Raw genomic sequence first — 15,378 nt, 5'->3', positions numbered from 1 at the left:
ATTGTTCTTGCGGCTGTCACGAGTCCCATCTATCTCAGAAACATAGCGAAATGCCGACAGAATATCAGCCTCCTGATAAATATAAAAATATAAAAAAATTGAAAAAGGTAGTTAAAAAAAAGCACTAAATATAGAAAAACATGGTCAGTTATAATTACTGCATAGATGTATAATATTAAATTTTTTTAAAAACATAACAAATTTTACACAAAATCATCAAATTACAGCGGCAAGATGATTCAATCTGCACTGAAGGCGAAAACGAAAACTGCTTGTCGAACGACTGTTTCTGATTTTGTGAAGTATAACCGGTAAAACCAACGTACTGCACGTGACCCAAATGGCGAACAGCCATTGGACCAAAGCCTTTAGCCGTGCTCTTATACGTCAATTATAGACCTGAGAACATATACCGGTATATGGTCTTTGAACTAATGAAAACATTAATGTATACATCAAAGATACTCTATCTGTTCACGTCATCTATGGAAACGAGAGCTTTGCGTTTCCAGGGACTATATTTATAAGCATTCTTATGAATACCGCCCCAGTGTCTACACAACCTAGAAAGGGCACACCTTTCTCACAATGCATTTCGCTGCATATCAAGTTGTCAAGAAAACTAGACACTGTCATGCTCAGCCTCGTATTGGTGTATTTCAATATGAGGTTCTGTAGACAGGAACAGACCTTCACGATGTCTCACCTGAAATCACGTATGAACGCGGTTGCGAAATGTGAACCACGATCGTTACTTAACTGGACATACTTGGAACTTTAACCCCGTGCTTGTGGGACTGACAACGACATGTGGTACGTGGATGTTATATCCGTGAGTTTTGTAAAAAATAATTACGTTTCTAAATCGTAAGATACAAAATAACACATTTCGTGGCCATCATCGTTGTCACAGGTGTTGTTTTGGGGTTTTATATTTTTATTAAGATAACTGAACAACTGTTTTTTTTATGTACGATATGTTCATTTCAGAGACTAGATTTTAGTCTACCTGTTTCAGTTTGTTTAAGAATAGGTGCCCTTAATCTTAGCAGTTCGGAATACGCCTCTCCTGTGTAGCTTCGTGCACACGAAGAAGACCTTTTTATTATGTGGGTAAAGAAGGTCAACCACTTGTGCGTATAATACCTTCACCAAAAATTTAACGCATGAGGAGAAAAATTCAATAGGCTTTGGCGATGTATTGCTAACTGCAAACCAGGATTCTCTGCATGACTCGTTTGCCCCAAGCGTATATTACCTTTGTGTTTTCTGTTCTCATTTACTATTAATCATTTATTATTTAACGCACATTTCGTTTGCTCCAAGCGTATATAAACTCTTTTTATACTTTATATTAATTCTTCATTATTTAACGCACATTTGTTTATATGTCACATCACGTGACAGGGCACTTAATTAAATAAAAAAGACGCCCTGTTCTGATGTATATACCTCTATTAGTATTACATTGGACTATTGGTAACCAACAAATTTGTGGTGGCACGTGGACCTGCCTTGTACGCCAATAGTCGCCTCTTACGGCCAGTAATGGCGTGCTGTGGACACGACACATTCTACCCAGGTTCCCCAGGGGGAAAACACACATGTAACGGCAGGCTTTAAGGGTCATGTTGTGAAGTAATTGTGCTTCATATAAAGTGGACCCGTGAGTGAGTGAGTGAGGTTTTACGCCGCTTTTAGCAATATTCCAGCAATATCACGGCGGGGACACCAGAAATGGGCTTCACACATTGTACCCATGTCGGGAATCGAACCCGGGTTTTCGGCGTGACGAGCGAACGCTTTAACCACTAGGCTACCCGACCGCCCAGTGGACCCGTGAAGATCCGGGGTAGAATAGGTCTTAAGAAACCCATGCTTGCCGTAAAAGGCGACACAGCATAGTCGCCATTTACGGCAAGCATGGGTTGCTGAGTGAGTGAGTGAGTGAGTATGGTTTTACGCCGCTTTTAGCAATATTCCAGCAATATCACGGCGGGGGACACCAGAAATGGGCTTCACAAATTGTACCCATGTCGGGAATCGAACCCGGGTCTTCGGCGTGACGAGCGAACGCTTTAACCACTAGGCTACCCGACCGCCCCCATGGGTTGCTGAAGACCTTTTCTAATCCGGATTTTCACGGGTCTTGGCTCCTGAGAATTTCTAGGGCTTCGGTTCTGCCCCACTCTGAAGCACATGTAGCTTGACGCAGCAGCGAATGGATGAGATGGCAATGTGGTTGTTACCCTTCTAGCGCCTACTATACTCCCCAGGGAGCTGAGAATGATTCTTGAGGACAAACTGATCCAGTGACCGGGGAAATAATAGCGCTTTGAGCATGCCCCTGGGGTGTGTTGAAATATGCGCAATATGAATAGATTATAATAATAATAATAATAATAATAATAATAATAATAAAATATAAATAAAATAATAATAATAATAATAATAATAATTATTATCATTATTATTATTACATAACAAACCGGTTGTTAGTGTGTGGGAGCTGCATCAGCACAATCGTCGTTCTCCGTGGTCTGGCGTTGTTTCAGAATCCGTCTTTAAGGTCGCGGTACTTCGTTTTGTTGTCAGTGGCTTTTCCCCGGCTGCGACTACATCGTTTTTTTGTCTTTGCGGTCATCTGAAGCAATTCGGGATTTTCGTAAGCTCACATACATGTACGTTTGGTGGCCTTTCCTACTAGTTCACTCATAAACTCGACGAAAAGTGTCCACTCATGAACTTAATCAAACGCGTTCGTCATAGCTGATGATGACACAAACACGGGAAAAACTTCAATAGAAAGAGTGAAAAGATCATGAATGGTCTGCTTCGTGTGAAGATGTGAACCTTCCCGACACTGAAGGCGTTGTATTCCTGAAAGTACCCAAGCCTAAGTGTACCCCGGAGCGTTAAAGCGGCAATTGTTGGACATACCCGGATAATTAAATATTTGGCGACTTATCACGGGGTCCCACGTTGGCAGTTTCTTTGACATGCCTAGAGTAATCCGTGTATTGTGATGAGCAAGTGCTTCTCTGATGTACCGACTATAGTCTGTATGACATACTGTGTCCACAACGGTATATTATGTACAGACGATGTACAGCTTGCTGTGCGTAAAGAATGGTATTCTATGGGGTGTATATGTTTTTAAAATTTTAATTCAATGTTAGAATCTGGTACCATCTAAAAACATAACACGAGACCATCAGCGATTTACCTAGTTTCTACGCCCTAAACACCATTGACGTCTGGCCAAATTGTGTCGATTTGTTAACGGCTGTACAACAGGTGGTCGCCGCGCATGCAGTCAATATCTAATCGTTTGCCCAGCCACTTGAAATCTTGTGGCCTGCTACAAGTGAACAGCAATTTCCAACAAAGTCTGCAAAATCTCAGACTGAGACACATTGAACATTTGGTTACCTATCGCTTAGTCCTACCAGTTTAAAGCATGCCACTAGCCCTCAGGCGTTCATCACGTTCTAGAAGACGCATTCCCAACATGATTTCAAACGCTGCACCGTAAGTAGTTTAAAAGCGCTTACGGGTTACTGTTTGCGGATAATGAAACTCAACAATGCTGATGGTTTAGGGCGATTTTACGACCTTTCACTGAAGTGTCAAAATCAAGAATGACCCCTTTCCAATGTGCCGGGTGTATTGGGGCGTTAGGACCTTTCTGTTGACGACCTATCGTAATACCTTGTCATGTGGCCTAGTGTTACAAAACCCCAGGGCACGTAATACTAAAGGTTAATTCATGGCTATTCGTCTTAAGTCCGGGACAAGCCTACTAGCGTCTTACATGTTGTTGATAGGGCTGGGTGCGAAGAATGACACCCAGACTATCATTCGTCACCACTTGCCCGTCTCTGAACGTGCAAGAAGACTCGTCTCCTAATCAATCAACGTTTAGTGCGAATGTACCATAAACCAAGTGAAATGTGTGTATTGCTATTAATTACTTTGGTCAAATAGGTTTCCTTAATAGCTTTTGCTTATAGGTATATTTGTATGTAGATTATGCCAAAGTTACAGTCACAAATCTTTCACAATACTGAAGAGCAAGTGTCTGTAGTTGGCAACAGTGTTTGTTTGTTTGTTTGTTTGTTTGTTGTATTTCAAGCATAGTCGCCTTTTACGGCAAGCATGGGTTGCAGAAGAGCTACTCTACCCCGGATCTTCACGGTTCGAGTCGCTATGCATTCAGCTTGACCCGGAGTGACTCGAGAGGCCATGATTGACACATTACATGCGCGGACGTTACGTTATGTCACATTCATTAAAATAATTCTGTCAGGGTTGTGGCGATGACGACGATGAAGATAACCAATTACTAGTTGGTCGCGTATTTAACAACATAATGACTGACACAGTCCTCATGATCATTATAGCAAAGGAAAGGGTCATGCTTGAGATTGCTTCATGGTAGCTGGTATGTGCGTGGCCCAGGGCGGGTGTTTCGGAATGTTCGTCATAATGCACGTTGGCCATTGACCTTCACTCGGGCGCCGTGTATTCCTTGACTAATCGCAGAATACTGGGGCAACCTTTCTCAAACCTAGCTCTGAACTCTCCGACATATATAACTTGTCAGAACCATCGCCAACATCTTAATACTACGATTACCTGCCTAAATATACACCTGTGTAAACCAACAACTTGTCAAAACCGTAACGACATCTAAATACTCCGGCTACCTGTCAAAACAACTTGTATAAACCGTTACCGACATCTTAATACTCCGACATTCTGCCTAAAAATACACGCGTGTAAATCAACAAATTGTATAAACCCTTAACGAAATCTTAATACCCCGAAACCCTGCCTAAGCCAACACTCGTGTAACCTACAACTTGTATAAGCCGTTACCGTCATGTTAGTACTCCGACTACCTGCCTAAACCAACACCCGTGTAAACCAACAACTTGTATAAACCGTAACCGACAACTTAATACTCCGAGTACCTGTCTAAACCAAAACCCGTGTAAACCAACAACTTGTATGAACCGTTACCGCCAACTTAATACTCCGAGTACCTGTCTAAACCAACACCCGTGTAAACAAACAACTTGTATATACCGTTACCGACATCCTAATACTTCGGCTACCTGTCAAAACCAACAACCGCGTACATCAGCAACTTGAATAAACCAGCAACTTGTCAAAGCCGTTACCGACATCTTACTACCCCGACTAACTGTCTTAACCAAAACCCGTGTAAACCAACAACTTGTATATACCGTAACCGACTTCTTAATACTTCGACTTCCAGTCAAAACCAACAACCGCGTACATCAGAAACTTGAATAAAGCGTTGACAACATCCTAATGCTCAATCATTTCTAATAAATCCAGTCATAATTTAATTTACCTTACTAATTATCATTTACCAACGGCATTATCACATTATCATACACAATATCCTCAAAAATATACAAACCATAATTAGTTCGACCTGCTTTTTTTTAAGGTGAAATAAATCACGACAGTGCGTTATCACACACGCAAACGATTTACTCTCTGGCAACAAATTCCTCTTAAATCCTCGAGTATTGACCAGATGACTCTGAACTTCCACCACATGCTTTCGTCATCCATTAAACAAATATACCACACGCCCACTTGATAAACATAAAACAACGACCTGAACGTTAAGCTCAATGACCTCAAAAAAAAAAATAACACAAAAAAATTCGCACGGAAGACTGTTAATAGGAATGTGTCGTGTATGATATTTGTCAAACATGTAATTGATGGTGATATGCAAACTTTAAGGTTGAAAGTGTAGGATTGCTCCCTCTGACCGAGATGTGCCGAGTGTCGGTCACGTGTCACGAGCGTAATGCTCGTCGCATTAACTGGCCGGCAGAAGGAAGTTGGAGTGAGACAAGGCTCCGAGCTGAGCCTACGATCGTTGTTGAAATATGAGCCCTGGAGTCACGTGAGTACAGCCTATAAGTAACTTTTCAACGCTTTCATTTAAAAAATTATAACAACATCAAATGTAGACTTAAGGCGCTGATGTAAGATCTATTGAACAAGCGATGTTCTGATATATGAATATGTGTAAGTTTATGACCAACGAGTATTTCTTAGATATGGGTAAAGACAGTCGACGTATGGCAAGAATTTCATCTTGGGCCACGTACCTGCTCATAGTTAGACTTTTCCCCGAATGATCAGCTTTTCCCTTTTTTTATCCATATTTATATAATCACGAGTAATGGAGACAGCATGATATCTAGCGCCTCTAAACATGCATTTTATTTGATTGATGACTTAACATTTTGTGAGGACCCACAACATAATTTCTTTCAAAGTATTTAGCTTGTCCAGTAAGCGCATTTAAATTTCTTTAAAAAAAATATTTTTTCGAAATGTTCCGGAAATAATATTTACAAAAAAAACCCAGATGTGTTATTCTTAAAAACTGATCAAATCGACGTTAAACCTGCCTCATTCGCTTATGTTACACACTAAATTCGAGACAACTTAAATTCCGATTAGTTATGTATCCTAATAAGACGCCCATGGCCACCGTCTTTAAGGACGTGTCGCTGGTTGTGACAACAAATCTGTTGAAGCTCGGCAAACAAACACCTGCACACATACCTTGCTCTATACGTGACCACTCGTGTCATTCCGGGACATGTCGAACGACCTTCTTGCAGTTATCGCAGTAGTAGTATGAATAGTTGTGGTAGCAGCAGCGGCCGTAGAAGTTTGTTTATTTGTTTGTTATTTAACACCACACTCAGAAATATGCCAGCTATATGACGACAGTCTGTAAATAATCGAATCTGGTCGAGACAATCCAGTAATTGATATCATGAGCATCGATGGGATACGATGACATGCATCAACCAAGTCAGCGAGCCTGACCGCCCGATCCCCTTAGTCACCTCTTACGACAAGCAAAGACGTATTTTACGGCAAGTATGGGTTGCTGAAGAACTCTTATAACGTGGATCTTCACGGGACCACAAGCGGCAGTATTTTTGTAAAAAGATTCTTGTCATATAACTGGAATTCTGCAGTGAGCGGTGTTAAACAACAACATTCATACTTTCAGGACAGAGTTGCGTCCCTTGGGCACGCCAGGAACCTATGATTGTGGGTTCGTGTTTCTAGATTTGTCAGCACCATACCCGTACTCATGGGTTTCATCGAAGTGGTAATCGTTTGAGACCTGCCTCACTTCGGGTGTCCTCCCACGTTAAGCTGACACGCCGTGGTATAACTGGAATACTGTTGAAAGCGACGTTAAACCCAACACACTCACTCACTCATTCTTGTGCCTACCCTTTTAAGAGACAGATGCCACATGCAAAATAGTTCCCAAGGGAGGTAACTGGTTTGATCGTGAATCTATCCATGCACGCAATGAAAGGAGATAACTTCGTGTGTTTCATGCTTCGAATAATGATGTAGATAGACAGGTGTATATTTCCGCATGGGCGTATCACAATACATTTGTCTGATCAAATTGTCTCAAACACAAGCTCAAGGGATATTTGAAGAAAATTCACACTCTGCGCCAAGTGCAATCTCATTAAAATGAAACCTCAGTACTCGCTATCGCTCGACAAAGATCTGAGGACTACTTTGACCGACCAATAAACTAACATGAGCCAATCAGAAATGGGTTCTCAAACTTTAAAAGGTACCACGGGGTATGGAAAATCTCGTCCGTTTCAAAGGTTTATCCATTGACCGTGAGATTGTTTGTCCTGCTGAACCGGGAGATTGGCGACGATTTTGTCGGAATCAGTTGTAAAGTCCTTAACTGTCGTTCGGAATGGTTCGTTTTAACCCTCGGAGATTGCGTGTTTAGAAAACAAACACATTCGGGCTTTCACTTTCGCGATCTCGTAAATATATACCATCAACGCCATGGTATAACAATATATTTACAACAGGAAACCTTATACCATGCCGGCGCTTATACAATAGAGCACAATGTATGAATATCAATTTTCTGTCAGAATTTTGTATTGTTGGAATCATAACGTAATAATTAAGGTACAAACAAAACTTCTACGCCAGAGAATAATCAGTCTCGATTATCCGCTGAAACAGATTTCACTGGACGTAAAAGGCAAAATAGGGGTGATAATTACATGAATGGATAACTGAAATTCAGTGATGACACCAGGTGTTTGCGAAAAGAGTTGCATGTCCTGTTCTGCCAGTAGCACCCGCCACTTGTACAATTTGGGTGTATGTGTTTGTTCTCTGACGCCGCACAGCATTAATCCTGCCATGCGCCGGCGGCCTGAAAACAAACCAGACAATCAAGTGATCGATGGACCAGAAAGATTTAATGAGATTGCCCTGGGTAAAAACGTGTAAACAACAGATCTGTTGTGCTGAGATTTTTTTTTATGTCATAACAACGCATACTAGATTTTCGCCCTATAATACAAATTGGCAAGCGAGATATTTGATAAGCTTCATTTATGGCATGTGATTTCAAATTTCGTTGTCTTCAGGTAGTTTTATTATCTTTTAGTGAGTTTTATGTCATCGATGATGCTTTAAGCAAAGAAATTTGTTTCAGCTGAAAATTACACTTTCTTTCCTCAAATAATTTTCGTACAATGAATGTATTTCACCTAAAATACAACATGTCTGTTCAATTCAAATAATTCAGGGCTGGGTGCACTCCTGATTGCGTACAGATCCAGATGTCATAACACGTTTTCTGACAATGGAATAAAATACAATAGGCCCTCATCGCAATCTGGAAACAAATGATGTTTTGAATTAATTTTATTAAATATTTTTATTTTTTCGTTTCAGGTTGTTCCAGAAATGTAGAGCACTCTTGTGTCAGAGACGGTCTCAGGTTATCCGCTTCTACTTCCTCCTATATGGGACAACGTTCTTCCTCGTTCTACCGCTTCTATGTCTCGATCTTCGTCACTCTGTGTACTACTTCCGGTTGAAGAGCAGCAACCAAGAGGGAATACGTTTGCAACGCGAGAACGATCAACGATTGGCTAAGACTCAACAAATCATACAAATGTATGCAGAGTCCTTATCAAAAAGCAACAAATCAACGCCTTTGTTACATTCAGAAAATATAGACGTTGGAATTACCGTGGTGACGGTCTCGAGGAACCGTCGATACAAGGGAGGTTATCAGCCTCGGCATCTCACACAAGGTCTAGGTCGTTTGGTTGATTTGATAAATACCTCCAACACGGAACTGAAATACGGAATATTTTTGTGCAATGTTGACGGTGACCCGGACAGTTATCATGAAGCAAAGTCATTGAATTCAACTTTTACAACGTTTCAGAAATTTAAAGAAAAGCAGACAAAGTTTGTTGATATTTTTGAAAAAGAGAAACTTGATTATATTTATTGCATTGAAGAGACACTAAAACGAAATGCGTCCAATGTATTTATGATCGAGGACGATTCCTACCCACATTACGATTTGTTTATTGTCCTTGAAAAAGTTCTAAAGTATGATAAACAAAAGGAAAAACTGAAGACTAATAATGTGACTTTCATAAAGTTTTATCATCCAGAACGGTTGCTAGGATACATAAGTTTAGAAATGGAGAGACTTCCTGAATTGATTGCATTCGGTGCTGTGTTTGGAACAGTATTAACCGTCCTTGTTATGTTTTGCCTGTTTAAGGAAAGTGACCAAAATGCACAATTGTTGTGGCTATTAAATGTCATATACTTTTCCCTTTTGGCTTTGGCAATTGGTCGTGTGAATTTAATAGAACTGCGCAGGTTTTCTGCGCACATGTACCAATTCACCCCATCGCCATCATGCTGTACCCAAGCGATGCTTTTTCCGCAAGATGGTGCAATGAGTATGGTAAAACATCTTAAAGAGGTTACATGTAAAACGGGGTATGGGAAAGATACGGCTTTGGAGGAGATTCGAAGGAGAGGACACTACAAGGCTTTGATGGTGCAGCCAAACTTGTTTATACACACCGGTCTTTTTTCCACAGTTCGACAAAGAATGGTAAACCCGTACCTTCTTGGGAAATAATAAATGCTGAATGAACAATTCACACATAAGCATAATCATTGGATCTACCTATATTTTGTCGAATGTTGAGGGATACCGAGCTGCAGACTGGGGAAATAATTTGTGCTCTTGCTGATTAAATATTAAATTCTGTTTCCCCTTTTTTATTGTTCCGGGTTTTTATTGTTACGTGTACACATAACATAAGATTGATGTGAAGCATCAACACGGTGCCAAAATCAATGATGTGTGTTGAAAAGACAATCTTTGTGTTCTAAACGTGGAAATATTGTTCAAAACCTAGGGAAACTCGGTCTCGGTGGAATGAATGGCTGCAATTTTTCAAGGTCAATTTCAAATTTCAATGTCATTCATTCATTATAGTTACTAGTACAAAAGAAAAATGTGTACAATAAAGTTAGTGTTTGGTTTTGGTTAAAATGACCACTTTCTCCATCTGGTATCGAAAACGAGGCTTGGAGTGCACAGCTCCATGAAGGGAGATTCGAATTCGAACCCACGATCAAAGGATTTTGGTACGCCTATTGGACGCAGTTCCCCAAAGCGAATTGCGACGCCTTCTACGACTGGGCCGCACGAGTCCCTGCCGTTACGAAGACGCTTTGCAACAGGAAATGCTGTTAGAGCAGCAGGGTCAAGTGCATTGGAAGCACGGTAATCTCAACGTCAAAGTGTTTGTTTGTTTGTTGTTTAACGCCGCACTCAGCAATATTCCAGCTATATGACATTGAGATTACAATGAGACTGGCGCTACGATACCTTTAATTCTGGACCCGTGAAGATTCCGGGGTAGAATAGGTTTTCAGCAACCCATGCTTGCCTTAAAAAGTGACTATGCTTGTCGTAAAAGGCGACTAACGGGATCGGGTGGTCAGGCTCGCTGACTTGGTTGATGCATGTCATCGATCCCAATTGCGTGGATCGATGCTCATGATATCAATCACTGGATTTTCTGGTCCAGACTCGATTATTTACAGACCGCCGTCATATAGCTGGAATATTGCTGAGTGCGGCGTTAAACAACAACAACAACAACAACTTTTAATTCTGAATAAATCTGTCACATTCACTGTTAGGTTGTGTACCAACCACTATTACAAAATAAACTTAGTTTTATTCGATTTTTCCATAACCGGTGAGGAAGCATGAATAACTGTATTTGTTAACATCATTTTTGAGTGCCCTCTCTTTATAAGAAATACCCGTAAAATATATTCATAATTTATATTTTACAGGAGCTTCTTACACTATTTGCTCAGAGTAGCCTACCATTGATCCACAAATCGTTGGATAGGTTGTTTTTTGGTTAACGCCTGTAAGTCTGTAAATAACCGAGTCTTGACCAGATAATCCAGTGATTGACACCATGAGCATCGATCCACGCAATTGGGATACAATGACATGTATCAACCAAGTCAGAGAACCCGACCACCCGATCCCGTTCGTCCCTCTGATGACAAGCATGGGTTGCTAAGGACCTATTCTGACCCGGATCTTCACGGGTTCAATGTCATTATAATGACCATGCGGACGTTACATAACGACAATGGGGTTGAGCATTGATTCTGTCGTGAGGAAACCAAAAACTCTGCCAGCTGTAAAATAAAATAACTATTCAACAAGACCGATAGATGACTACTTACTACAAGAAATCGATTATCCTTAGTTTCAGCCTTGAACACGGATAATAATTTCGACACAAACATTTCGAAATCGTGCGTGCGCACCTCTGTGCATCGTCTTGCATATCATCTCTTGTGTTCAGAGGCAATGTCAAATTGAATGCCAATCGGGGTCTCTTCTGTTCACAGAGAAGTTACGTTTCTACCGAAGATATTAGATTAACCGTGTACGAAGTGCTATGTTGTGGAACTTTACACATTCGGTAGCATGTGGTTGGGGAAGAATTGCTTTTGAAAGGATCCACATCGCTGTACATAATAAGCTTGGATTCTTCATTGTTCTTTGCGATTTATCGCATACGGGATTAAGATCTACAGCTCAATGCAATTTTGGTTATAGTCTGTCTGACTAAAGTGGACAAGTGCGGCTGACACTCTTCTCAAAGTGAATACTGCTCAATTAGTTTCTTAGTATGTGGGTACTTAATACATGAACACTTTTAAGGTGACTTTCAGAAAGGAAATGTCATATTAATATGATAATTATTGTGCGTGAAGGGTGTCAGTGTTACCATGTGTGTGAATTATCTTGAGAGGACTGGACAAACTATAACAGCATACCCCTTAGGTGCACTTTGAATACTAAATTCTATAGTTTCAATACAAAATTTTACACCACTTCCTACCTCTAATTAAATATTATTAAAAATGGGATATGTAGACAGCAATACATGTAGCCTTTGTGACACACACATAGAAACGACTGAACATTTGTTTTGGGATTGCAACAAAGTGAGAACGATCTGGACGGCACTGGAAAGTTGGCTAAATGCCAGAGCACAATTCAAAGGAAATATCACAAACGACATCTTTTGCTTGGATACCAATTCAGAAGTAATGACCCATTAAATCTTATAATTATTCTTTGCAAACAACTTATTGAAAGGCACAAAGCATATTCCATCGTTCCAGATCTTCCAGAATAAACTGAAGCAGTATTACTTCATCTCCAAATGTACGGCACTTATGAGCGGGAATTTAGACAGATTCTATGAATATTGGTCATCATGCCATACACTTGTTTGTAACATGGGAGTAACTGTTTTTTATGCTTTGTAAAAACAATATAAAATGCCACAAATAAAAAAAGTTTTAAAAAATGTGTTTGAATTATCTGTACTGGTCACGCACTTATTGCAATAATGATGAATGTTCAAATAAATGTTCGTTCTTTTGTTAACCCGCGGGTTGGACAGAATTTAGTTTATAATGGTCATAGATTTACAATCGAGAACAGATGATCTGCTTCGAGACATGCCCATCCTACTACAGAGTACGTACAGGCCAGTCTGTACCGGTCCAGATCCCAACACGCCCCACCATTTCCTCCCCCCTCATCTGATATGCAGCTACCACCAGTCTGCACTCAAACCTCTGATGACAAAACCTTTCTCCTGGACCAAGACGAGAAGATGCTCATAATGAATTATTACCGATAAGACAGCGACGGTACCTTTGCCATCTGCCCTGCCGTCTACAAAGAAGTGTATGCCATGCCTCCGTCAGCGACAATATGTTACCACTAGTCTATGGTCTTCTTCCTGACAAAGCCACGCGTGTGATACCCGTGTGCAACGCGTGTCACACTCATTAGAGGGGGAACAAACTTTTGACCAAAGGAGGACCTATGGGCATGTCTAGCTGAACCTGGAGGTGGTAACAAGGAGATAACTTTTTGATTTCCTGACGAAAAATGTTAATACACATTTTATTATATGTACTTGCTGATGTTTCATTTTTAGATGTGATTACATGGTGTCTTGCGATGGTGTTAAGAGAATACATGATCCTGTTACATGTTATTGCTATTCAAATGCTTTTTTGTGATTTGACATATAGCGTCTGTAGTACGACTTTCAGTGATCATGTTTATGAGGTTTGGTGGAGCGTTGTTTTTATTGGACCCTAATTACTTTATGATGGTTGGGCCTCTTCGTCTCAGCTCCATAGCCGTGACGCTGGGAAAGGGCAGCATTTAATTAATGAGAGTAGAATATATCCTGGAAGATACACTTGAGGGAGAGGGCTCTACTAATTACCGTACCACAGGAAGAGACCGTAGACGTGAGCACGGGGTTGTGTGTAAGATGGCCGTCGCATAATGGCCGCCAGGAGTGGTAAACATTGAGCTAAAGCAGTGTTTTTTTCACGGGCCTGTTGAATACATTTCCAGCGCTGCTGTCCATATATCTTCTACTTGATCCTGGATACATCATTTTGGCATTTACATTATAATATTTTTCAACGTACATTAATGGTTTACTAGTCATATATTTTAGAGTATTTGTCAATTGTGTTGAACGTACAAGCAATAATTGTAATTTGTGGTGACATCTAAATTTAAACGTCTTATTTAAAACGCTAAGTAAGTACGATAGTAAATAATAGTATTCAAATTGCATTAAAATACAATGATAACAAGATTCATATGTAACCCTAAAGCCTGTGTTCCACATTCATAGCCATGAGGACACCTACTGACTAAACAAAGGGAAGAAGCTTTCCCTTACATATTTGTAGAGACATCATCTGAATATGAATATATATGCAAATGTTACGAAACTGTACCTATCTTCACGAATTATTAAAAAATGGGCATAAAGTTCACGGAGACGAAAGCTATAGATACAATACCATATTTTATTTTTTAAATGATAAAGTACATCATTTGATAATGAATTCAGTTATTGATATCTAAAAACCGATTTTCAATATTAATAAACATTTCATGATAAAACACAATCAAATTTGTGATATAAATTCATTCTTTAGTATCCATAAATGAATTATTGATATCATATAACGAATAAATAGTAAAAAGGCGCCCTATATATTGTTCTTTGTGGACTGTATTAAGTAACGCATTTGCATCACGGCTATAATGTTAATTGCTAGTCTTTTTTCTGCACCATCATTTCATCATTTCTTTCATCTTATGAAAAACTGTTTAAAAATGGCAACTTATAATTAACCAAGGTTATAATACTTACCCGACCTGCGTTTATTTATCTTTCTGTCATTATTATCGTTAACATGTGTCTACTTTTAAGTGTATATACTTATGTCATACATCGTACTGGTTAAGGAATGACACATCATCGCGAGATATATGTACTCCATACACATGATTCTATAGCACAGAAAATCGTTACCCCGAGTTACTGTGTAACGGTTCACCCCTTGTTTTCAGGGTTTATGCACGCCAGAGCGACATTGGGGTGACAATAGTGTCCTCCCAAAACTTCTATATGCCAAAACTTCTACAGCTTAAAACAACAAAGTTTATGGTCCACTGCACCACTAATCTCCTGGCTATTACCTTTTGGGCATTGATTGGAACAGTCCAATTAATTAAGTGTACAACATACAACAAAACAAAACAATTTGAAGACAATGAAGACAATTTACTCATATAGCACTGGTATAAATAAATAGTACACACAACAGCATCAAGGAACTCGATAGGGGTTTTCTGTCCTTGAGTCAACACGTCCTTAAGACGTCTTGGGCGATTTTCAGTCTATCTGTAAACTCGCTTCCTGCTGGGTGGGGCGGCACCAAAGTCCTACTGTTTTTGTCCTGTCTGCACACTCAATCTTTTTAATCACTTCTACAAATCGGTAGATATTCGGGTGGCGGTGGGGTAAGGTTCTGTTAAGGCGA

At 40.0% G+C, this 15,378-nt stretch overlaps 1 protein-coding gene across 3 annotated transcripts; it reads left to right on the top strand.

Moving 5' to 3' along the window:
• The first annotated feature begins 617 nt into the window (after positions 1-617).
• LOC125371643 (post-GPI attachment to proteins factor 4-like) lies at positions 618-10,174 on the top strand. 3 transcript variants are annotated; one of them, XM_048393561.1, is made up of 2 exons: positions 618-832; positions 8,815-10,174. In XM_048393561.1, exons 1-2 carry the CDS (start codon positions 822-824, stop codon positions 10,031-10,033), a joined length of 1,230 nt encoding a protein of 409 aa, XP_048249518.1. In that variant the 5' UTR covers positions 618-821; the 3' UTR covers positions 10,034-10,174. The 3 variants fall into 3 exon arrangements, with proteins under 3 accessions (XP_048249518.1, XP_048249519.1, XP_048249517.1); XM_048393562.1 differs by having other exon boundaries at positions 619-813; XM_048393560.1 differs by lacking the exon at positions 618-832 and adding an exon at positions 5,174-5,953.
• The last annotated feature ends 5,204 nt before the right edge of the window (positions 10,175-15,378 follow it).

The sequence above is a fragment of the Haliotis rufescens genome, unplaced genomic scaffold, assembly GCF_023055435.1.
Source record: "Haliotis rufescens isolate VD_foot unplaced genomic scaffold, xgHalRufe1.0.p SCAF_12, whole genome shotgun sequence".
Taxonomy (NCBI): domain Eukaryota; kingdom Metazoa; phylum Mollusca; class Gastropoda; order Lepetellida; family Haliotidae; genus Haliotis; species Haliotis rufescens.
Note: the sequence above shows the minus strand (reverse complement) of the source record. Positions and strands in the feature narration are given on the sequence as shown.